The sequence below is a fragment of the Pistacia vera genome, unplaced genomic scaffold, assembly GCF_008641045.1.
Source record: "Pistacia vera cultivar Batoury unplaced genomic scaffold, PisVer_v2 Contig370, whole genome shotgun sequence".
In the NCBI taxonomy this organism is placed as follows: domain Eukaryota; kingdom Viridiplantae; phylum Streptophyta; class Magnoliopsida; order Sapindales; family Anacardiaceae; genus Pistacia; species Pistacia vera.
Genome location: NW_022196191.1, coordinates 332,057 through 358,073, shown reverse-complemented (window position 1 = coordinate 358,073; position 26,017 = coordinate 332,057). Strand labels below are relative to the sequence as shown.

At 33.9% G+C, this 26,017-nt stretch overlaps 3 protein-coding genes across 3 annotated transcripts; 1 reads left to right on the top strand and 2 right to left on the bottom strand.

Annotated features, from left to right (window-relative positions):
- Window positions 1-2,416: 2,416 nt before the first annotated feature.
- Window positions 2,417-6,226, top strand: LOC116140341 (nuclear intron maturase 4, mitochondrial). The gene is made up of 3 exons (XM_031425984.1): window positions 2,417-2,480; window positions 3,178-3,317; window positions 3,664-6,226. The coding sequence occupies exons 2-3, from the start codon at window positions 3,209-3,211 to the stop codon at window positions 5,976-5,978; spliced, it is 2,424 nt and encodes an 807-aa protein (XP_031281844.1). The 5' UTR covers window positions 2,417-2,480; window positions 3,178-3,208; the 3' UTR covers window positions 5,979-6,226.
- Window positions 6,227-11,525: 5,299 nt separating this feature from the next.
- Window positions 11,526-13,060, bottom strand: LOC116140358 (U-box domain-containing protein 25-like). Its single transcript, XM_031426000.1, has one exon. It carries the CDS (start codon window positions 12,990-12,992, stop codon window positions 11,772-11,774), a length of 1,221 nt encoding a protein of 406 aa, XP_031281860.1. The 5' UTR covers window positions 12,993-13,060; the 3' UTR covers window positions 11,526-11,771.
- Window positions 13,061-20,874: 7,814 nt separating this feature from the next.
- Window positions 20,875-24,069, bottom strand: LOC116140351 (cation/H(+) antiporter 15). Its single transcript, XM_031425989.1, has 3 exons — window positions 23,854-24,069; window positions 22,256-23,251; window positions 20,875-22,183 (listed from the first exon to the last, which is right to left on the bottom strand). The coding sequence occupies exons 1-3, from the start codon at window positions 24,067-24,069 to the stop codon at window positions 20,897-20,899; spliced, it is 2,499 nt and encodes an 832-aa protein (XP_031281849.1). The 3' UTR covers window positions 20,875-20,896.
- Window positions 24,070-26,017: the final 1,948 nt, after the last annotated feature.

Genomic DNA, 26,017 nt, shown 5'->3' with positions numbered 1-26,017 from the left:
CAAGAGAAACATAAAAAGTAAAGCAACAAATCGAGTTAAGTGTACTAAAGAGTACACAAATATGTCCTCATGTGCAACAACAGAAGATTAGAGTCAAAGACATAACATGAAATGGATCCTAAGTCTCTAATGTTGAGGAGAATGTGGTGGCAGGTTTGGCATGGATGATCAAATGTGATGAAGCTCATGGGCTACCTTGGACATTTGAATGCTCAGCCGATCAAACTTCTCATCAAAGTAAGACTTCACTTGCTCAAAAATCTCATCGACTTGACTTGTAGACCTAGAACTTGAGCCAACCTTTGTCCTTCTCCTTTTTCTTTCCATCGGTGTTCCGTTATCTGAGGATTCCATCTCTTCATCTTGCCTTTCTTCACCTTCAGTGGGAATTATCTTCCATTCCCCATTTCTCCTTATTTTCACCATACCCATCTTTTGTAGCATGTATCCATCCATAAGATTGTCGTCGTTGAATTGAACTTTCTTGGTTCATCTTGTTAAGTGATGGCCAGCTTGAGTTTGGAGCAGATAAAAGTGATAAACATTCTAAAAGATATCTCCCCGGAATCCTTCCTTATTTCTCCAAGTTTTCAAATCAACAAAGAGGTTGTGTCTACCTATACTTTCTTCACAACAACCTCTAGCAACAAAAAATCCTTTGTGGTCACTTGACCAATGGTTCTCTTTCTAGTAGTTAGAGAGTACATAACAAACCTATGTAAAGTCTTCATTGTTGGATCTCTCAGTTTCGTTGACATTGATTTATGTGGAACATATCTTCCTTTTCCTGACACAATGGTCCATGCTTGCTTAAAACTCTAATTTTTGGGAGGACTAAACACTCATTCACTCCATGAATCTGGATGTTTATCTGGCCATCGGAATTGGCCAGATCAATGCACGGTCAGCCATATTCGACCGCTCTGTGCCATTCCGATGACTGTCAACTGTGGTCGGTAGTGGTGGCTGGTGGCCTACAGTCGTCTTGGATGACTAGGGTTTTTTAGCTAATTTTTAAACTTTTATTGTTGTTGGGGTGTTTTAGCCGAATTCTCAAATGCAAAGGGTTAAAAGAAATAATCCAAATAATAATTTTAAAAAAGAATAGCAATTCAGTAAAAAGCTTATCCCATAATTCTTTTATTCCTCCCCACAAAACATATCAATATAATATACCTACCCATTTGAATACATATTTAATATAACATTTAGGGTGCATTTGGTTTCAGGAATGTTTTATGACCGAAAAAAATAGGATTACCTTAAAGATAGATAACCTTGAAGATTAAGGGAAATGTTGTATTATATATATTTGGTTAGATTGATTGGTATAAATAATTAATATGTTTGGTTGGGGGGAATAAAAAAATTATGGGAGAATCATTTACTGAATTGCCCTTCTTTTTAAATATCATATTATTATTTGATTATTTAGATGATTACTTTTAACTCTTACAGTTGGGAATTGAACTAAAACACCCCAATAACAATAAAAGTTTAAAATTTAACAAAATAATCGGTAGCCACCCAAGACGACTGCCGACCACTAGCCGTCACTGCCAACTGCCGCCAAAAAAGGGCACAACCGATTGGATTTAGCTGGTTGTGCGTTGATCTGGCCGTTTCCAACCAGATCCATGGTCGTAAGTTTTTGATGAGATCCATGGATCTGAAGGGAAAGAAACAACCAAATCCATGGACCTAGCCTCAAAAGGCCATGGATCTGGCTGTCGTTTCTGGTGCATGGCCAGCCATATCTGATTGCTCTTGCGCTGTTCTGGCGACTGTCAGCGGTGGCTAGCGGTGGTGGCCGGCAGTCATCTTGGGTGGCTGGGTTGTTTTGGGTGGTATTCATGCTAATAGTTTTCATAATAAGGGCATTATTGTCCAAAAATTTAATTATTTAGTGGTAAAATAGTAACATTTATTGTTATCTTCCTATAGCCCTAACCAAACGTACATTCACAATAATCTTCAAAGTAATCTATCTTCCCAATAATATAAAACTCTTAGTAATATAATATTCCTTAGAGTGATGCTATGTACACTAACCAATTTGTACTAACATTGAAAATTTGAATTTATTTTTTAGAGGGAATTTCAAATTTTCAATGTTAATACTTAGATTAGTACAAATTAATTAGTGCACGTAGTTTTATTCTATTCCTTAAAGCAAACAGTCCCTTGTTATTTATGTAGTACAGTTAAGTATTATACCAATATGCCATCCGGGTTAACCGGGCCGGGTGATACCCAGACGGTTCGTAAGTTTCCGGACCATGATTATTTTTACTTTTTTTTTGGTTGTTTTCCGATCCGGATCCGGATCCAGGATTAGAAGGATACCATCGCCTTGGCTCTCCTCTTCATGCGGCATTCCACTACGCTAAGCAAAGGCCACCACACCCCGCAAGGGCCACCGTCGGCATCACCTGCCTGAAACTGACAGCAGCAGCAGCACAAGTGCACACTAAAATAATGTAATTGTTTTTTATTCTTTCCTAATTATTTTTGTTTCAGAAGTTTTATGTTGTTTTCTTGGCCTGTATTTGTGAATTGAACTTAAATTTGCAGTGTTGTTTTCTTGGCCTATATTTGTTTTGAATTTTGGTCAGCTTTTCAACATATCACAATTTGTTACTTGCTATGAACTCATGTCAAAATTTTGAGTCCATGTTTAATGTATTTACTCATAGATACCGTTAGAAGTAGTGCTACATTAATTACTGGGCTGAAGTTTGAAAGGTTTCTCTTGTCATTTGGAGACAATCATGAGGTGATTGTAGATTTAGATGCGGGTTTAAATTTAGTGAGATTAAAACTAATTATCAAAAAGACTGTGGCAATAGTCTCTGGTAGGTCAGTTATATTGGTTAGATTTAGTGTGATTAAAGAGATGTACAACTTTAACTAAGTTATGATATATGAAATGTGCTAGAGGAGTTACTTGCAAGTTTGAAACTCTTTTCTAGTGTATACAAGCTGTTTGTTAAAATGTGTCTGTGATGCAACTAGGTGCTTTTGGTTCTTCTTGCATTTTATAATATCAGCAGAACATTGTTTTACTTTTTAGTCATGCTCATATACTAAAGATTATGCTGTTTTGTGTTATTAATAAAGGCTGTTTGACTACTTGGTTTGTGTTTTTCTTTGAAGCTATGTTGAATTGTTTTGTAGTGAATGAGAGTTGAAGAACTTTGTGGAGACAATGCGCTTTGTGGGTTTGCTGCAAGTTTGGAGAAGAAACTTGTTGAAATATGATATAATGCGAAGCAAGATCCTTGTTCCAGTGAATTCATTGGTAGTGACTGTTACAAGTAAGCTTTTATATGCTTACATTAATGCTATAATGCACCATGGTTTGTAGTAAAAAGCATTGGATTATCAAGGGCTGGGCAATATAAATATCTTCTATATGATGATATTCTAAATGATTAGAGGAATTTTTTTTTTTTTTTTTTTTTTTTTTTTTTAAATTTAGCGTCTTGTGTGTTAAAGAATCAATAGCTTGTGTGGCAACTTGTATGCATATGTATAAATGTGGAAAGAATTACCCTGCTTTAACTGCCAATGAGATTTCACTATATCATGCCATGATTACAGTTTAAGATGGAGCTGTAGCTTTTGCCGTGACTAAATTATAACATTTATATATGGTAACAGGAGGACCTACAGAAACAGGGCAGGCTTCTGTTCATTACTCTACTCTTGCAGCAGCTGATGATACCAATGATAAGGGAATTGGAAAAATGACTTTGGCAAAAAATTTAGCCTTTCTTGTTGAAGATTGTTCTAATTTTGATGAGAAAAGACCCAAGAGTCGAATGGAGCTCAAGAGGTCTCTTGAACTCTGCATAAAGAAAAGGGTGAAGGAGCAATATATGAACGGGAAGTTTCAAGACCTAATGGGAAAAGTTATTGCTAATCCAGAAACCCTTCAAGATGCTTACAATAGTGTTAGGCTTAACTCAAATGTTGATATTGCTGTAAGTGATGGCTGTGTATCTTTTGAATCCATGGCAGAAGAGCTATATAGTGGGAAATTTGATGTCAAAGCTAATACCTTCTCCATCTCAACAAAAGGATCAAACAAAGAAGTTCTTGTTCTTCCCAATCTGAAGTTAAAAATAGTTCAAGAAGCTATCAGGATAGTTTTGGAGATTGTTTACAGACCCTTCTTTTCTAAGATTTCACATGGCTGCCGTAGTGGGAGGGGACACTCCTCAGCATTGAAGTACATCAGGAAAGAGATTTCTAGTCCTGATTGGTGGTTTACATTGCACTTAAACAAAAAGGCAGATTCTCATGTTCTTGCCAAACTCATTTCTGTAATGGAGTGCAAGATAGAAGACCCCAGCTTATATGATATCATTCAGAGAATGTTTGATGCTCAGGTACTCAATTTGGAGTTTGGTGGTTTCCCAAAAGGCCAAGGTCTTCCACAAGAAGGAGTATTGTCCTCTATACTAATGAATGTATATCTTGACTGCTTTGACATTGAATTTTATAGATTGTCAATGAAATATGAAGTTCTCAATTCAAATTTTCATATAGATGGAGATGCATCTCATTCCAAGCTTAGGAGTTGGTTCAGGAGACAACTAAAAGGGAATGATGTTAATGCAGTGGTTGAGGAAAAAATTAGTATAAGAGTTCATGCTGTCCGCTTCATGGATGAGATGTTTTTTGCTGTTTCTGGTTTAAAAGAAGTTGCTGTGGCTTTCAAGTCTGATATTGTAAATTACTTACAGAGTTGTTTGCACTTGGACGTAGACAATCAAACAGAAATATTACCATGTGAGGGGCCTAATGGAATTTGCTTTTTGGGCACTTTGATTAGAAGAAGTGTCAAAGATAGCCCTGCTGTAAAGGCTGTTCACAAGTTAAAGGAAAAGGTCAAGCTATTTGCTTTACAGAAACAAGAGGCTTGGGATGCTGGGACAGTTAGAATTGGGAAGAAATGGTTAGCTTATGGATTGAAGAAGGTAAAGGAGTCAGAGATCAAGCATTTAGCTGATACGAGCTCTACTTTGAGCCAAATTTCTGGCTTTCGTAAAGCTGGGATGCAAACGGACCACTGGTACAAGCTTTTATTAAAAGTTTGGATGCAAGATGTTAAAGCCAAAGCAGCAGAAAGTGAGGACTTGCTTTTATCCAAGTATGTTGCAGAACCAGCCCTACCCCAAGAGCTTAGAGAATCCTTCTATGAATTTCAGAAGTGCGCAGAAAAATATGTTTCTTCTGAGACGGCTGCTACTCTTGCTCTTTTGCCAAATTCATCTTCTTCCACCAAATCTGTCACCATCACTGAAATTGTAGCTCCTGTCAACGCCATAAAGAAACGTCTTTTAAGGTATGGATTGGTTACACCTGAAGGTTACCCCCGTACAACTTCTCTGCTCATCTTACTGGATAAATGCCAAATCATTGACTGGTTTTCTGGAATAGTTCACCGTTGGCTTAGGTGGTACAGGGAGTGTGACAATTTCAGTGAGATAAAGCTCATGATTTCCAATGAAGTCAGGAAATCTTGTGTTCGCACTCTAGCAGCAAAGTATCGAATTCATGAAAACGAAATAGAAAATCGATTGGATTCAGAACTGAGCAGAATTTCCTCTTTTGAAGAGATTGATCATGAAATGGCATATGGGACATCAGATTCACAAGCTTTATATAATGATGATGCATTGATGTATGGAATTACTTATAGTGGCTTGTGTTTATTATCTCTAGCAAGAGTAGTGACCCAGTCAAGACCTTGCAATTGTTTCATTTTTGGGTGCTTGGCTGCAGCACCATGTGTTTATACTCTTCATGTTATGGAAAGACAGAAATTTCCTGGGTGGAAGACAGGATTTTCAAGTTGTATTCATCCCAGTTTGAATAAAAGGCGAATTGGGTTGTGTAAGCAACACTTACAGGATTTATATCTTGGCCATGTTTCACTTCAATCAATTGATTTTGGTGCATGGAAATAAGTGTTTCCAGTCAGTTTAGAATATCATTTGAGCAGCAGGATAACTGCCTCGTTGAGCACTTGATGACGTCGAAACCGTGGAAGCTAATAATGGTCTTAAAGGAACTACTCTTGTGGTAGAGATGTGACAAAATTGTTTCTTTTGAAAGAACAAATTGATTGAAATGGAAGGAATAGTGAGATGAGTTCTCTCAATTACGTAACCTGGCACTAAAATGTGTTCCACAGCTCTTAAGTTTTGGCTTAGACATGAAGGTATGTTTTGTCCTTTTCTTCTTATATCATCTTTGTTAATATGAAAAAGGTGTATTTTAATTAGTTTGTAAGTTGTTTGCAAAACATGACTTGTTTCTGGAGGTTGTGTTCTCAAGATTGGAGAACTTGACACTGTCTTTTGATTAACATTGAGAACATATGGTTTCATCCACTTCCGGCTATGTCTTCTTATGGTTAAACCTAAAAATGGAGAAGAAGCTATTGCAGAAATGGAGGATGTTTCATAGCTTTGAAGGGATTCCCAGGTATATCCAAAGTTTCCAAATTTTTTAGACAATTCTAGAGAAGGAAGACTTTTGGACCTTTGATGGCAATTTGTGACACTGCTAAACACTGCAAAGAAACATAAAGTAAGCGAGATAAGATAGATTTTTAAAGGCATATTTATCATATTCATGTTAACGTGTTCAACTTTCAAAATAAACATAGTATATTCAGGCTGAGCGTGATTAATTCGTGTGTGGATTTAAATTTAATTACTGATGATGACGTGTTATATTAACCCTGCTTAATTTTATACATTTGGAAATTATTGACAAAAAAGTTGGAGGATATAATTATAAATTAAATCAACAGCCCTGTTGAAGCATATTGAAAGCGTTTAAATGAGTAAAGCAGGTTGAATTTGTTTGAACAAGTTAAGCAAATTTGTCTAAATGGGTAAAATGTATAAACTGATTACATAGATTATGTCCAGTTACTCAAGTAATAAGTGGATTGATTATATTTTTGTTTTACTTTATGACAGGATTAGTTGGAGGATCGTGCTTTGGCTTATCCGTTGTTGTAATACTGGTAATACAATACTTGAACAAGAACTACAACCTTTAATTTCGGTTTGATTAATACTATCTTTTTCATTGTAACATACTTTTGTTGGGTTTAATGCAGAGGTACATGCAGCTGCAGCCCTGTATGTGGACAAGCATTCTCCATTGGTTGCAGAAAACCAGTTCACAATTGCAACTCAATCCTCACAAGTTTGGTTAGTTCTTCGCAACACTTCATCACACTTTCTTAGGAATTCACGTTGGCTAGCTTACAAATCCAACACAACAATAACTTATTATTGAATGTTCCAATATATTATAACAGTGTTAAATGGAAGTAGCTGCATTTACTGATGTTTCCGTATTCTGCTAGAATGCTAGTGTTTGTTGATGCAATAAGAATCATACATCTAACTAGGGAAATATAGTGATCAACCAATACACTATTGCAGTGTTAAATAACTTATAATATCTATAATTGTTGATATCTAGTTATTAGATTAATCTGATAAAATAAGCATACTCTTTGCGTTTGTTAGGCTCAACTTTTCCCACACTTTTTGACTAATTTTGCAAGAAAAATAAAACTTCGGAATACTTTACCGTGAGACTACCTTTTTCAGTTTTCTTTCTGTCCATGTGATGTCTAGTGCTGCTGTTACTGAAATTAAGCCAATTTTTTTTACTCTTTTTCAAAAGTGACTGTTTGGTAATAATTTATGGTATAAATAACACTAGAAAGTAGAATTTTGCTACAATAATAATACATCAACGTCAAACTTGTAAATTCATGATGTGAAACTTGTAAACCAAAAACGTAAAACTTATCATATGCACTTTTACATGTATGTATTATAGCCAAAACCCTGGGGTCGAGAACATCTATCTTTTATTTAATTCTAAATGTACTGTGTAAACCTGAAATATTTAACAATCAGATCACATATTTAAAGTTGACATTTTAATGACCCGATTTTATATATTATGTATATATGAAAATTTTCAATGTTAGGCTTAGCGTATGCATTTTTGTAAATCCGAACCATCATTCATTGTCATCGTTTAATGTTAAAAGAAGAAATTTGATCAATTTTCTCATTTTGGAAACTATAAAATTCTGTTTTTTAAATTTAGCTAAACCTGATAAATGTTAATCCAAAGTAGCAAATCGTGGTCTAGATTTAAAAAAAAAAAAATTGCCAAAGAGGACTCTATAGATAGATTATTTTTGGTACAGGCATTGACAATATAAGAAAACTATAAATAGTTTTAGAGGGGAGTGAATGGGGTTAGATACTCCAAACAATCTTAGCTTTAAACAATGGATACTAAACGTTGTGCATATCGCTTCGACCCATGCAATGATGTAGCTAACACGTTAAGTATCCTGTTTGGGGAGTACGTTTTGAAGAATGAAACTCAAAGGAATGACAGGGTGTATACAAGCGGTTAAGCAGGTGGATTAATTTGATGAAAATTGCAAAGTGAAAAACAGTTATAGAGAATATTGTTTACTGTTAAGACAAAGTCATCTATCAACTTTATGAATGTTTTATACAAAGAGATCAATATCAATATTGACTAGATTTAGCAAATTTTTATTTATTAATAATTCGTGGTACGACTGGTCCAGAATGTAAGTGATGTGAACATGTGAGTTACAATTTCCTGCAGCTGAAAATATGGACCATTTTTTATACTTAACTTTGTATGTAATGGGTCCTTTCCCCTAAGTTTAAGGCATTTTAGACTTGGGGGTTTCATCTAGAAATGTGATCTCCAATCTACCTTCTAATTATTCTGCATCCACAACTACTAGGTTTTTTTTTTATTATCTAGATGAGGGAATGTGGATAATTTGCAAGGTCTAATGAAGAGAAATGGCAATTTTTTACATTATTATTATTTTGAAGTTAAAAGACGTTAACCTCGTAAGGTTTAGTATAATAACAGAAATCTCTTCAAAGTATTAACTCTTATCAAGTAAAGTTGTATTTGATTGGTTCCACAATGTCATTGAAACAAATGGTCCTTAAATAATGACACCTTATTTCTAGGCATCTCAAATTCACATTCCAACTAATTACATTTAACCAAAAATATGTTTTCAAATTATTTGTTTTTCTCAATACTATTAATCAATTCAATAATATTGTCATAAAGTAGGGTTATATTATTGTGTTTTTATGATAAAAAGTAATGTTAGGTTCACAATACAATCTCACAACCTTCTCTCATAACTTTTGATGTGACAACTCATCATTAGTCGTTTCATAAAATGGGTTTCGTTTGTCTATTTACAAGCTAACCAATGACAAGTTCTTACGTCGAGATCTGTGAGAAAAGATTATAGACATGATAAACTAGAGAGTGCATTAAATCCTCCAAAGTTGAGAGTTGTAAATTAATAATGTAGAGGTCACATCAAAGTGTAGAGTAAAATAGAAACCATGAGACATCCGTGTGTTTTATGGATGGTTTTATTTTGAAAATTGAGTAAACCCCTTTTCCCACCCAAGGTTAGCCTTGACCACACTTTGCCACCTAAAAAATTTTAAAATATCACTTTTCACCTAAAGTTGATATTTCATTTACTATCTAGAATACACTTTTCGATTCGGCAGCCAATAGAGAAAAAAATTGGTTTAAGCTATTTGTGCTTTTGAAGAGAAGATACTAATGAATCTTTTGGTGATTAAGATAGGTCGAAATCTGACTTTAGAGGGACAATTGCACGTTACACAAATCGTTCCATTGCCAACAATTGGCGAGGTTGGCGGGAGTAAGATTTGAAAGGTTTTGGTGAATGGTGATCAAGGAAGAGAATGGTGGTGACATATGGTTGGAAAGATGCTAGAATCGGTCGACGATTGGTCGGAATATAAACTTTGGGTGCGAAAGTAGTATTTTGAAAATTTTTGGATGGGAAATGTTATTGAGGCAAACCTTGGGTGGGTAGAAGTCGTTTACTCTCTGAAAATTCTAATTGATTTGCTCAAAGACTCTAAAGCTAGCATGTGCCTGCCTTGCTGTCTACATTAATATTAAAGTATTTATTGTAGGATTAATGAAGAGTGTTGACATAATGAGAACACAGTTAATTAATTAATTAAAGCAATAAGTAACCCACCTATCTAATTTAATTATTCATTTGACTTCGGCTTTGAATATATTTAATTTATCTAAGGTTAGAATAATATCCGAACCGACAGTTTAAACTATTAAGCTAAAGCTTGTATTAAAATTTTTACAAAAATTTTGTATTTATTAAATGTAAAAGGCATGTTAGAAAGGAATTTGGTAAAAAATTTAATTCAAGGTATACTTCAATAAGAATTATGTCAATGGAAAATCAAAGATGAGAATTCAAGACATACTTTTATAATTTATTAGAAACGATAATTTAGATATAATTGATTAAGTGATTCTAAATGTAAGAAATTTAAACTTAAGATCTTAATCATACTACCACTGTATGCAAAGTTCAAATCGTTAAACTAAACAAAGATTCAACATTAATATATAAGTCTATACATAAGATAAGAGTTAATAATATTAACCCCTTGAGGTTTATTAAAATAATAAAAATTATATTGCTAAAGTTCATTAATAGTATGTATTGAAATTTTACTGTTAAGTATTATTGAGAGTCAAAATTGTTACAGTAAAGTTATTGAATTCAGGTTTTATTAATTAGGTTGGTGTCCTTTTACAGTGTTTGGTTAAATCACGGAATTGACATATGGGTTACGATAATTAATAACAACAATAAATTCTTTGACTTTAACTCATTGGTAGAAAATCAAGCCATCACAGAATCAATTCATTTCCAAAAGAGTAGAACCACATGGTAGAAACTTAAGTATCAAACCTTCAAAATTGTCGGGCTAACTTTATCTTTTGTGTAAATATTTCGATCATGATTGGAGAGTTGATTGAATTATGAATCAACTTTAATGGTTGTACTATAATCACTTTGAGATTAATCAAGAGCTTAAATATACCCACCTTCAAATCAATCAAGAGCTTTACATTTTATTGTTTTATGAATTTGGTTCATTCTATCATACAAAGATGCATTCATTGTAAACTATGAACAAATTACATATTTTTTTATCCAAATATGTTCTTCAATCTTATCTAATTATGATATTTAACTATCATAATGCATATATATAAAATTTTAGGATTATAGGGTTTTTTGATTACGATCAGAATTTTCTATATAATATTGATTCAATAACATTATCGAATTAACAATGATATTGCATCTTTCAATTTTCTATTATAAATTGATTCATAACATTATCGAATCAATAATGATATTGATCTTTCAACAGTTACTGTTCATTTGATATTAGAAATATCAATAAACTCATTTTTATTCGATAACTTCACCTTAAAGCTAGACCTTCTTAATATTATAAAGTTAATAAATCATTTGAATGAATCTTTGGATGGTTATTAACCATTTGTTCATTGGAGAGATGAAATAGAGTAGTTTCTGACCCAACAACTTTATCAACCAACAAACTAACACATCCTATAATGTTTTCTCTTGCTATCTCGGCAACTTAAGATTGAGTTTCCATGGAGCTATTGGGAGATTAGTTTCTTGAATCTGCCCCATACATATCAAGTTCCTATAGGCAATAATTCAGTGACTGGTCACGTACATAATTAATTGACAATTATATACACAAACTTGTGGAATTAACAAACCCACCCACATAAAATTTCTAGCCCCACTACACATGCCTATCCTCGTCAGCCAATTTTGATCTCAGCATTTTCAGCAACATTCTCGCCTTTGTTTTAGTTCTATTACTGCACTGGCTCTGTAAAAGCAGCAAAAGTTGACTCAAAACCCCACCACTAATCGCTTCTTCTCTAACCTCTAACGAATCACAACATAAAATCATTAACGAATTCACAGCACTTTCACTTCCTTCATGATCCGACACTCTGAAAACCATCTTCACCAGAGCCTGAACACCATTCGGATGCTTTACAACTCCCTCTTTCGCACTCTCCAACACCAAAAGTTCTTCAATTCTTGACATTGCTATTGCCGCCAAGCTCTTTTCTCTTCTCTCAGCGTTCAGAATGTATGTTATGAGCCCGTTTATGGCGCCTGATTGCACCACGCTTTCGCGGTTCGATTCCAGGGAGCATAATCCTGATAACGTCCGAATTCCAGGGTCGGATGCTTCAGAATCCTGGAGAATAATCATCACAATACCATTCAAAATCCTGTAATTTTTTCCAAGGTGAGAACAAAGGTCTTTTGTTTCTGGAGATGATGATATTACATCTATTAAATGACACAAACTCTTCTTGATTATGTAATTTCCCTGCTCAAACAAAGAGATAAAAGCCTCCAATTTGGACTCTTCAATCAGCATATTTAGGCTCTCCATTTGTCCTGGGAGAACCATCCTGGAAATACAAGAAAGTCCATCCTGGAAAAACTTATCATATTCCAGGGAGAATTTATAACATTCTGCAGCTTTCCCGAAAAGTTGCTGAAGAAGTAGAGGCAAGAATCCAAGCTGGAGCAAACAAGAAATACTAGAGGGTTCCTGGGAAAGAAGAAGAAGAATGTTTTCCAGAGTTTGGAGCTTGGTTTCCATGGAAGTTTGAGGGGATTCAAGATTGAGTTTGAGCACAGAGAAAGAATCAATTTTTGTCAAGTAATTATCAAGATCAAAGTTGTGGTGACCACTACTACTACCCATTTGAAGCCATTGATGAATCAAATGGCGAAGAGTGTGATTGGGAACAAAGGAAGGATCATGGAGCTTTTGCATTGTTACTGGACAAGTAAGGTTACCTGCAGCCAGCCATTTTTCAATGCTGGATCTGTCATAAGTTTGGCCTGTGGAAAGAGTAACTGGATCTGTGAACAATTCTAGACTTATTGGACATCTAAACAAGTGGGGAATGGCCATTTGTTCACCTTTCTTCATAGAAAAAGAAAAAGAGAATTGAAGAGTTGGAGGAGAGGGCAAAAATGGTGGGGGTGCTTGGCTTATCCTGGAGAGATGGACAACTAAATAATGATAAAGAATAATGGTGAGAGTGGTGGTCCCTTTTGAGGTTCATTATCTTTTTGTGGCGAATTTTTATCAATGCAGTCAAAGTGACCCACCTAAAGGGAAAGCAACTGTTGATGTCTTTGAAGTTTGAATCCCACTTTCTCACTTGGGCTGATTAGATAATGAGAGAAACGGAAACACAGATTATTGCAATCACAAGGTTTATGAGCTTTAACTCAATGTTGTATTGATGTTTCTCTTTATGATTCTGTCACACCTACAATTATTGCATCTTTTTATAATAATCAAAGTTTTAATTGGGTTTTATTACAATAATTTCATTTATCTCATGTGAAATGCATTCAGCATTATTGAAAAATATTATTTACATCTTAAAATTATCAAAAACCTCTTTAAAATATTAAAAATACTTCTACACCTAATACTTTTCAATAATAGAGAGTATGTTATCAAGCGATCTCGCATAGCATAAATGAAATAAACCCTTTTTTGTTTTTTTAATCATCCTTGTGTCCAAATGGAATGAAAGATAGATTGTGGAATTAAAAGACTCAGAGAGTTAGGCTCAAGTTGTTGGAAGGGAAAGAGATGGTCACCAATTACCATACTAAAAATATAAATAAAAAATTCTTCAAACTATAGTATAGGATAAATATTACATAGTCAAATTTCTTTTATCTATCTTGCGTGAGATCATTTAATGTTATTGAAAAGTATTATATATCTCTTCAAATTATCAAAAACCCTATAATAGGATATGTAATACTTTACAATAAAAATGTGTATATTTCATATTAAATGACGAAATAAATTATAATAACTTTGATTAAAAAGTTATGAAACAAGTATCACGTGATCTTGTATATACATGTTACGTGATTAGATTATTTTTTGAATGGATTATGGGTATAATTATTGAAGTTAATGCAAAATAATTGCTTACTACCCCTGTCACATCAAGTATTAAGCATAAAAAGTTGTAAATAAAGATGTATATATGTTCCCAAAATTTATAAAGTGGCTGATTTATGATATGTATTGACCAACTTACTTTCTTAAACTTTAGGTCTTTTTTCGTATCAATACTTTAGAAACTTGGCTAAAAACAAAACAATTTGATTGATTCGTTTTGTACTAATTTGGGGATAGTATTAATGCTGATATATTAATCCGAATTGATTTGAATGTGATGTCACTTGAAATTTTTGAAATTTCTTACCTATGACTTTTGACTAACCAAATATGCACACTGACAAGATATTAATTAGTCAATTCACAGCAGCTACAATGGTCCCATTTCTCAACTGAGACAGCTTGAAATAAATTAATTATTTAAAATTAAACAGTGTTTTTTTTTTTATAATTTGATGGAAGTATTATAATTTTCACGAATGAATGAAATTAATTTGAGTAAATTGTTAGATATATATTATTTACATTTAAGATAATAATAAGCTATAGATATTTCATTATCAATATTAAATTTTACTAATTAATGTAATTAAGATTTATATACTCTTCTATAATTTTATACGATATGTTGCTTGCTAATTTTAAATGTGAAAGTCACATTTATTAGGTAACAGGGAAACCTCAATAACCATTTATTAGAAGTATAGTTAAATTTATTAACTTGGAATCTCAATAATGTATTATAAATTATACCTAAAGTTCTTTTTTCTTTCCTCTTTTCCTTTTTTCAAATTAATAAATAACAAGCTATGGTTCATCTCAAAGTCTTCTTTATCATTTCACATTTTATTCAATTCATCTATTACAGTATAGAGAATGTGAAAAGTTTGGGTCAATCCAGATTTTTCATCTCTCAACCTGACTCGAAACATTGAAAACTGAATCTACATCTGTATAGACTTGAAAATTTCATATCTTGTGTTAGGGTGTTTACTTGTCTAGTATGAATCTGGTATAAAAAACATGTGTAAAAAACCGAACCTAAACAATTGAAAACTAAATATAAATTCAAGTGTAGAATCAGAATTTCATCTCTGTGGCGAGGCTAGGTCTACTTGGGTTCAAATCAGAGTAATAATCCAAATATAGAAAACTTGGGTTAAAAAATCCAACCAAACAATTAAAAACTATATCCAAATTTGAATCTAAATGCCGTAAGTAAATACTAAGAATTTAAATCTTGCATCAGATTGAGTCTACTCAGGTCTAGGTTTCGAGTAATGAATAGGGTAATAAATACCCAATCATGGAATTTCGTTTGTAAATAATTTTTTTTGTATATTGGTATTAACTTTTACTTATTGAAAGCAACTTATTGCTTATAAGGAGATCCCACAAAAACCCTAGATTTGAGGTAAAAGACAGTTTATTGCTTGGATTCTTTTGTTTTGGTGTATGCATATCTCAATCAATTGAATAAGCAATAAAAACAAACTTAAATGTTCCCAAGAAAGAGTAAGATTGGCTTTTAAACAAAATGGAGGATCTATGACCGAAGAGAGTACAAGCATTACAAGACAAAACAAAACATTATAAACTATAGAGTAATTAATTTAATTAAAGAAAATTTGGTCCTTGAACACTATTTTGTCTGCCATGTGAACTATTCAATTTCTCTACTTATATAGATATCTATTAATTATGGTTGCTATATATATTAAGATCCTCAAAATCATGACTTCTTAAACACGAATTTAAGGAGTTGACATAATCTATGCAACTTTAGGAGTTTATTTTTAATGGTCGGTGAAATATCAACTCGATCCTTATGATTTGAAAAATGATTTTTTAATCCAAAACTCAGAATAGTGACAATTTACCTTCTAAACATTAAAGTAAGATAGTATTGTACTTTCTGAAACTCGAGTACTAAAATGTTATTAACTGCAATTTTCATATTAAACAAAATATTTAATTAATAAGATTCCAAAGTTAGCGAAAATGATATTTGTTATTTGGCTTTAGGTGGTTTATAAAGAGTAATGGGTTAGAATGTCAAAGTTATAATGAAGATTCCTCAACTTTTTATGGTTTCTCAGATAGGACATATTTTTTTATTCTCATTTCAACATTTCATGACACTTGCTTCTGACTATATGATTTATCTTTTTCACTTTTGTCTCTAAGCCTCTTGTTAACAAAAAGTTTTATTTATTGGTGGTGATTTTGAACTTAAATCATTGCACTCACTAATCACCAAATTAATATGAGATTTTCACACTCATAAATCTACTCTTTGTATTTCAATATTAGATTCAATACTATTGATATAAATAATGAATTTTTTTTTAACTGAGGTGTCCAATAATTTATGCTATTTCATTAATCCTCAAAAAGAATTATCGCACAACAACTCACGCACGACCCCCTTAGTAAATCTAAGATGAATCAAACGAGACTGTAGATGAAAGTCGCATAACCTGCTTAGTTCACCCTTACCGTTGGGGTACCCAAGGCCCATGAGTGGGTTAATTAATTGGTGATTGTTGTTGCTTATAATAGTTATTCAATCATTTAAGAGTAATTTAGAATTTGAAATTATTTTTAGCAATATTTGGTAAGTAAATACATATGAAATAACACTCACTATTTGACAATAAAATAAAAAAAAAAGAGGGAATAAAATGATATATTGCATTACTCTAAAATAATTTTTTTTAAAAAATCTTTATCTATTTAAAATGTTATACATAAGTCATAAACCTGTAAGTGATGTTTAATTCGATAAATCTCACCATTTTAAAAAAGCATTACAAAAACTCCCTTTAAAAAGAGGTTTCTAATAATTTCAAGTTTTTTTTATTTTATGAAAGTTTGTAACATTTTCATAAAATATAGATTGTTAACAAATTAAGTAATCTATAAGAGTATAATAATTTCAAAATATAATAAATAAGAGGATACGAATAACAACCTCTGTTAAAAACTTAGATACACCCTTTGATTCATAAATTATGTCATTTAAAAATATGGTCTAGTGTGATGTCGGTGGTATGTTAATGAACACAAGTGATCAAGCCTGCAGATTATATTAAATAATTTAAGTAAGTCTTTGGGTAGATAGCTACTAAAATTAAAGAAGTGAATATAAATAATAAAAAGTGAAGTTAGGTGCTGCAGATAAGCCATTGGAGGTTAGGCTTTTGTCTCGATAGCAATGAGCAAATTAGAACAAAGATTAGTGCTATTTTAACTCATTTTATTTTTCTCTTAATCGTTCTTTAGTGGAAAAGGTTCAATTCAGAAGGAAACTGTGACTCTCCTTTTGTTATTAAACAATCACAGAAATTAACATTTAGTTATCAGGTCAGTAGAGGATTGCATTTTATAAGTTTTATGTTTTGTCCTATAATTTTATCAATTTATCTTTCATCCACTATATCTAATCACATTAAATTAGGTAATTTATTTTCGTACTCTCATATGTCAATTATTGCTTCCGTGTGATCTCCAAACCGACAACACTTGGCCTAAAATTAAAATTCTCTGGTAAAATGGTCAATTTATATTGGTGGGTTATGAACTGAATTCATGAATCATATGTTGGAGGACATGCTTAAAAAAAATTCAACTAAAAATAATAAATTTATGGACTAAGAAGTATAGTGGGAGTTGTTGATGGCATCAAAGAGTAAATGGGGATGAGTCAATATACATAAAATCCATTATACAATTATTACTAATTGATGGATTAGTGATTGATTAAAGAAGTTATGGTAAGTTGAATTTGGATAATGTTGGGGCACAAACAATATGGGGTTAGGTTTTAATCAATTGGCTTAATACAAAATTAGAAGAAAGATTAGTGCCATAAATGTCTCAAATTTGTCTACCTTTTTGTGGGCGATTTTGTCAAACGGGATTTCAAATTATCAAATGCATTTACTTCTTTATTAAACAATTCAAATTATCAAGCAAAATAGAATTGAAATGGGTATTTGATTCAAATTTGTAAGTTTCGAAATAATTATCTAAAAATTGTAGCTGTGAAGACACTGATCATTTATATACATAAATTTTAGTGTAATTAAAGTAAAATGAAGTAAAAAAAAATTATGTAAATTTATAATTGTATCAAAATTACGATGCATGAACTGTGCTAGAGGAGGCAATTACTCAATTATCAATAAATAGAAAATTATATTATTTAGGCATGCTGATATAAATGTTAGTTTAGATTAATTTTATTCTGGTTATGGTGTCCTTGATGTTTGTTTCTTTATTTTTATTTTTATTTTTTGTAGTCTCAAGCATGGACATGGCGGATTCAGAAACTATAGATACAGATATGGTTAACGTGAGAGCAAGTAATGATGCTTCTAGGGTAATGCCACCTCCTTCTAATTCTAGTATTCCTACAACTAGTTCTAGAAATAAACGTAAAACATCAAAAGTTTGGAATCATTTTGAGATATATGTTGAGAATAACACTGAAAGGACTAGGTGTAAGGCATGCAGTAAATCTTATGCATATGGTAGTGCCACACATGGGACTAAAAATATGAAGCGTCATATAGGAAATTGTCCAAAACATGCCAACCATGATGCAGGGCAATTATTGATTGATCATAACCGTAGATTGCAAAGTAGGAAGATTAGTCAAGAGACTTATCNCAGTGAATTCATTGTGGTGGCTGTTGTAGGTGAGCTCTTATATGCTTTACTTTATGGCTATTGTGGTTTGATGAAACGGCATTGGGTCTTTCTAAGGCCTGGACATATAAATATCTAGTATGTCATGGCGTTCTACATGTGTAGTGTTTTTGGTGTCTGTAGAGTCACTTGTCTTAGAATCTGATGGACCTGGCAACTCTGAGTAGGATAGGTATTCATCAAAATCAGTGTGAACCTTGCTTGCAATAGTATAAATGTTGAAACTAGTGGAGTTGTTCTAGCGTTCACAAGTTTGCTGCACTGCTGTGAATTGTGATTGGGAAAATAGTCTATATGTAGCTGTAATCCTATTATTTGGTATATTTCATACGGAGATGTGGAGTCAGATGAGATTCTTAGGTTTGAAAACAACTCACAATCGAAGAAACAATGATGATTTCCTATTATTTTCCATTAGAGCTGTCTGTTGTAATATCAATCTTGATTCTTCTTCACAATCCTCAACTCTTATTGGCAGATTACTCTTGCTACTTCCTGCAGAATTGTCTGTATTGTGACAAGGGCTTTCATTTCAAATGTGGCTGCCCCGACATACACAAGCATGTAAGAAATGAAAGTGCGCAGGTTTGAAATTCTGTTGTCTTTTATTAAGTTCTCAACTTTTTTAGCTGAAAGTTCTCTCACGACTGTAGAGAAGTTGTGTGTTGAAATGTTGTCTATTGTAGATGATATAGCTCTTGGCCTGTCTACCCAGAATCGAATTCTTGGTTACAGTACATAGAATCATACAATCTGTTCCATCTAACATTGTGCATTATGTGATAAAACTCATTTAACCTGAGGCAAGGAAAGACTTCACTGTGACGGTACTGCACCTAGTGTTTGGCATGACACCTTACTAAACAGTTATTTAACTCATCGTTCCCATTTTCTAGCTTCTTATCTGGATTTGTCTTTTATATTCTTTTCTGCCTTTAAGTCAAATGACTTTTATGAGTGCCATTCATAAGTTTTTGTCAATATCAAATTAGTACAACTTGTTGGATATGCTTTGCATGACCTTGATGGATTATCGACTTAATGTGAGAAAATATTGAGAGAGAGGAGAGAAAGAGTGAATTGCCGTCATTACTATTGTATTGCTGCAGATTTCTGAAACTTAATAAAATCTTCTCTATTTTAAATACTAGACGTAGTTCTTATATTAGGAATGAACCAAGATAAATCAATTGTCTTCTTTACTTTTCTGCTTCATTATCTTCTGTGTTTTGACGTTATTCTTCAACACAACTTACAAAAGAGGATTTCCAATCTAGTACTTTTAAGTATTACAAGAATATATAGTATCCTTAGTTCCTCTTGCAGTCATATTTGGTAACAGTCCTTCCCAAATATCTTGAAAATGAAAAGAAATAGATTACATTCATTCAACTTTATCATTGTTGGATTTGTGAAAGTATTCGAGACAGCTAATGCATTCTTAATTCTGTTCCTTCCCTAATTTTTCTTTCTTTTTGTTTTCCTAGTTGAAATTAATAATATTTTTAGATCAGTTCCTCTCTGGGACAGAGTCTATTTGATCGAGAGGTCTTTGTGTTCTAAACCTACAAAATTCCTCTACCTCAGCTTTTACTTGTACTCTTTGTGATTCTTTAGCATTTTCTCTCTTAAAATTCATTCTGTAAAACTAGTGCCACAAGAATAAACAGATTCCAACATAAAAAAAAGTAAGGTTCCTATAATTTTATATATGCGTTTACACAACTGAAAATAGGTTCTAGTTGCACAAAACTTGTGTGCTTGATATGCTTTAATGTTGAAAACACTTTATAATTAGCATCTTACTTTTTCTCAGTACTCCTTGTAAGCATTGATATGGTTTTTGATTATGAAGAGTTATTTGCTAATTATTCAGCTTTTTTTAAGTTAAAGTACTTCTCAAAACTCAAAGGAAGGTTGAAATGCAGTTGTGAAATCCTTAAGATTGAACAGTTACTCATATAATTGTTTTGCTATAAAGGAGTTGCATATCTAAATTAAAAAGGAAAATCTACAAACCAGTATCTAATTTGAAAAATAAGGGAAGTTTAGTAATTGCTTCCAACTTTTTGTTACAAGTTACAACGGTGTACACTTGAATAACAGAGAATTGATAACTTTCCAGGCTTAAGCTTTTGTTTCAGTTCTTTCCCTTGAAATTGCATGGGAGTCATCATTAATGATGGTGCTTAATGTGGTGCGTTATACATGGGTTGCCCTTTGGGTGTTAGTGATACATTGCCGAATTGGTCCTCTGCCTGACCAGGGCTGTCAGGTGTTCCGATCCCCTCATTTAATGGTCCTATTCCAACGTACTGTTGCACAACCAGCACTGAGACTGTTGCTGCAAAATCAGATGATGCAAGCAAATCCCCAATTGCACCAAGCTCTGGGCACTCACTCCAGTCAGTAAGTCCAGCCGTTAATGGTGATGTCATTCCTTGTCCTCTCCCCACTATGAACAAGTCATGAGCTGTGTCCATTGACCTTATTGCTGCCACTGTCTCCTCTCCATTGTTTGCCACCTTCTCAGTATAAACAATTGATTCATCATTTACATTCTTTATCCTGAAGTCGTTTATAAACTCTTCATCAAGCTGCTTCTCCTTGTCATTGTCGGTTTCCACGGTCAGTCTTTCAGGATTGTTCAGATCAGAACTAGGCTGTGCTACTGGACCAATTGCATCCTCTCCTGGAATAAATCTCATCACGGTAAGACTAATTCCTGGATGCTCGGACATTCTCCATGCATAGGCTAGGGCCTCTCTGTCATCCGGGCCTCCAAAGTAGAGCATGGCAATGTGGTGAGACACTTGATTTGCAGCCAACCGTGTAGACCCGTTTAAGCCTCTGTCTACAAGAATCCCAACCGAGCAAGGTGAATTTGCTAGTAGATTCTGGTTGACCATACGAAATGCTGGGTTAGTGGCTTCCATTCCTCCATCAACTGTTTGGTGTTTGTGGAAGGGGATGATTATGAGGGCTACACGTTTGTCCTCTGCCAAGTTGCAGATATCTTCATGCATAGTGGAGTAAGGGGAAATGGCTGTTAGGGGCTGAACAGAGACACAACCAGCATGCTGCTCATAGTTTTCGAAGGCATTGATTATGTGATCCGATTGAGCTTGTGTTCGGTTCAGGGCTGGCCTACCAGATTTCCTGGTATTGTGCACTATGAGCATGGCAGATGCACGGCCTGTAAGTTCGACAAGATGAAGCACATAGACACATATTGGGGATTTTTTTGTGGGGTGTGATGCTTCAAGAAGGTTGATTATCGTTGGAACATTTCGAGGAGTATGGATACACACCAGTAGCCTCAATTCTGAATCTGGTTTTGATCTTTGGATTGTTCGCCGTTTGTATGGTAAGAATCTCCTTGCTGGCTTGTAAATTGTTGTTACAATAGGTGTGATTATTGCTGTCATAATCACAGCTACAACAACCATAATTGCAAATGACTCATCGTCTAATACCTGCAAACAATGTTGCTTTATCAGTATCATTGCAAAGAGAACACAGAAAATCTACTGGTTGCATTAAAGTACCTTCTGGTCCTTCCCAACATTGAGGACAATCATTTCGACTAATCCTTTCGTGTTCATGAGCAGGCCAAGAGTAACTCCTTCGCGAGCTGGCATCTGGTAAATGGTTGCAACAAAGAGAGTACCGACAATTTTTCCAGCACAAGCTAGAATGATTACAAGAACTAGGATTCCCCAGGTAAAAGTTCCTTGGATGGCTCCAATATCAGTCTTGAGTCCGCTGATAGCAAAGAAGAGAGGGAGAAGAAGCCCTGACACAAAGTCTTCGAGCTTTTCTATGAGAGTAAGTCCTAGTGGTCCATTCGGAATCACCAAGCCAAATACAAAAGCTCCAAAAACAGAATGTGTCCCGATGGCATCTGTGATGAAACCTGCTATCATAACCCCTGTGAGAATGAGACATATGTAGAATTCACTGAATGTTTCGCCCTCTGGGGTTCTCCGAATCATCCAGGAGATGGCAGGTCGAACAATAAATATGCAGAAGATAACAAAAGCTACACCCGAGAGTATCACCCAGAGGGACGATAAGGAAGTACTTTCGTTCTCTCCTAAGGCAATGGCGAAAGCTAAGAGAATCCAAGCACACATGTCATTGACAAGAGCTGAAGACAGGGCAATCCTGCCAAGCTCCGTGTTGATAAGTTTGAGCTCTGCAAGAATTCTTGCGAGCACGGGAAAAGCAGTGACAGAAAGGGCAACTCCAAGGAAAAGTATGAAAGTTCCTAGACTCATCTGATGTGCTTTATTGTGCAGAAGGATTGAGAAGCCAGCACCAATAAGGAAAGGCAAGACCATGCCGGCCACAGCCAAGGCCAATGCCTTTTTACCGGTGCGACGGATTACAGACATGTCCATCTCCACTCCAACCAGGAAGAGAAAGTAAAGAAGGCCAACATTTGCCATTGTCTCAAGCACCATTACACTTCTTAAAGGGAAGACTGCGTTCGCAAATGCAGTATTTCTTCCAAGTATTGATGGCCCCAGTATTATTCCTCCCTGTCAGTATTCCCCAAGCTATCAGTTTCTAATATCAAAAACAAAATCAAGATTTTTCTACTACCAAGACAATATTTATAACAATATATTCATTATATTCATCCGATAGCATTGCTAGGATGCAGGGACAGAGCCACCAAGGGCTGAGTGAGGGCTTATGCCCCCACTGACGAATTTCCTTCTATTTTGTATTTGTAACAAAAATAAATAAATAAATAAAACCCTTTATTTTATGAAAGTAGACTGTCCTTCTGCCACCACTTTTTCCATGTTTTGTATATTTTTTTTCTTCCAACTTGAATTTATTTCAAGCTTTGATTTTTTGTTTTTTTTTCCCCTCTTATGATTGAATATAGAAGAACTATTTTTATTATCTTATGATTCAAGATAATAATATTAATCGGTGCCTCGAGTTTTATCTTTTAAATTGCCCCCTCTTAAATGAAATCCTAGCTCCGTCATTGATAGAATGTGCAATTTATAACATTGAAACCTCAAATGTTTTCTTATAAACGAATAAATTGTGATTGAATCGTGAAAATTCTTTCCATCAAACATGATCATTCAATATACATAAACATAGAAGATGAAAAATTACTTACAACAATCTCCGAGATCACACGAGGCTGGCGAAAGGGTTTCAGAATGAAAACGAGAATGCGGGTGGTGACGACCACCATTGACAACTGCAAAATGAAGAGAGGAAGAGAGTAATCCAAAGGATTATCCCCCTGCCAAACTCCATTTGTGGTAATCATATTTGGTGCATAACACACTATTGTTTCATCTGATTTATTCGCAGCTGACATTTGGTCCATTTCTCTTTCTCTTTCTGTTTTCTCGCTTCAGATTTCAGCCACCACAACACAAGAACCTGAAAGAAATTTCAAACAAGGATTTTGATTTCTGCCTCTAAATTAAACCACCGTTGTTGTGATCTTCACCATTAAACTATTCTTGACGTGAAGAATAATGAAATGCATGCATGCATTAAGGTTGGATTTGTTGCATTATTTATATATTTATTTTCTGGTGTGTTTTGTTTAGTTTATTTACATGAAGAAGAAAGTCAAGAATGGTATGATGATGAAGAATAAAAGGCTGGATGGAAGTTAAATTAGTTTCATTTGGTGGTTGCCCGTCCCAATTGGAAATTATTTCTTCTGTGGTGTGCAGGTACCAGAAGCCATCTATTTTAAGCTACTTTTTGTTTTGGTCAATTGTTTTATGTGATGTTATTTTATTAATTGGCTTAATCAACTATTAAGTTTCCAAAGCTTAGAAAATTTTATATTTGTCCATGTTTCTATTTTAAATATTGTTATTCAGGATTAATGGATTAATTATGTGATTATATGTTATCTATATTGCTCCAATACAAATTATGCCAATTTTGCACAATAAAATGGTGTTTTGATAAATGAGAAAGATGGTCAAAATTTAAGATGAAAAGCCTTGTATGGAACATATGTATGCATATCCGCTGTCAAATATGATTCCTCATATCAATATGTATGATGCATACGACGATTAAGCAAACAAATCTATAGTTTTAATACAAGAATGAAGATAGACTCACAAACGTTGACGTGACAGTTCCCAATTGGTCAGCTCGCATTTGGACAGACGAAGCCCATTGTTGGGTGGGTGGAACCCATTGTAAGTTGATCAATTACGAGTTGACATGTCACGTTTGTGAGAGAAATTTAGTAAGAAGGGTTAATGAATATAGTCTTACTATTAATACAATATTGTATTGTAATATAACTAAAAGTTTATTATGATTAAACAAACAAATATATTTTTGTGAAGCTAGCTATAGTTACTCATCCTTATTTTAGTGTTAATTAAGAACAAATATATCAATCCCAAGGAGTTGGTCTGATGGCCAGAGAGGTTTATTCCATTATTTGAGTTCTTAGGTTTAAACCTTGGGATCATCTATTACAATTGACCATAAAGATTAGTTGAAATATACAATCATGATATAACATATCCACGTGGGATTAGTTGAGTTACGTGATCATGAATCATGATACTGTTGGAGTTGTCGACTACTTCAGCATTAATAGGTAACGGAGACGCACTCGGGGGTCCAACTGACCGGTCAACGGGCGGGTGCCCCACTCCTCGGTGAGCGGGCGGGGGTCGTGGGGGCAGCGCCCCCGAGCTCGTAGGCGGTTTTGGGCTTTTCCATGTATAACCGCTGTAGGATTCCTTTTAAGTTATTAATTCCTTTTTGGGTTGGGCTTAGGAATATGAATTCCTGTAAAACTAGGTTTAATCTCTTAAACCTAGTATATAAACATACTTTTCTCTTGTTATGAGGTAGAGAGCAATTCATTCATTGTAAACGAGAGAGGTGAGGCATATTTCAATAATATTGACTCAGCTGGACGTAGCCCACATTGGGTGAACCAGGATAAATCACGCGTATAATTTTTTTATTTACTGTTTATTTTATTTTACTATTATTATTTTGTTCCTATTGCTTCCCTATTTCGTTCAGATACAACACATTGAGTGCTTTACAATTACAAGTTTTTTCAAAGGAACAAGTGCACATGCCAGTTGACCTAGAGGGGCCTGTTACCCCGAGGAAGAAGCATAGCCCAAATGTAGAGAATCGTGACTTAAATTTCCACATTTTGTTAACATATGTTATGTTATTGGCTGCATGATTAAATATATGTTATGATTAAACGGACTTTAATAAATTTGCACTCATTAAGATAATGACATTTGTAAGTGAAAAATTCATTAAAA

Excerpts from the sequence above, each read along its gene's own strand:
- LOC116140341 (XM_031425984.1), top strand. The coding sequence starts at position 3,209 with ATGCGCTTTGTGGGTTTGCTGCAAGTTTGGAGAAGAAACTTGTTGAAA. Across the intron at positions 3,318-3,663 it reads ATTGGTAGTGACTGTTACAA|GAGGACCTACAGAAACAGGG; the intron begins GTAAGCTTTTAT and ends ATATGGTAACAG.
- LOC116140358 (XM_031426000.1), bottom strand. The coding sequence starts at position 12,992 with ATGAAGAAAGGTGAACAAATGGCCATTCCCCACTTGTTTAGATGTCCA.
- LOC116140351 (XM_031425989.1), bottom strand. The coding sequence starts at position 24,069 with ATGGACCAAATGTCAGCTGCGAATAAATCAGATGAAACAATAGTGTGT. Across the intron at positions 23,252-23,853 it reads GTGTGATCTCGGAGATTGTT|GGAGGAATAATACTGGGGCC; the intron begins GTAAGTAATTTT and ends GAATACTGACAG. Across the intron at positions 22,184-22,255 it reads ATGTTGGGAAGGACCAGAAG|GTATTAGACGATGAGTCATT; the intron begins GTACTTTAATGC and ends CATTGTTTGCAG.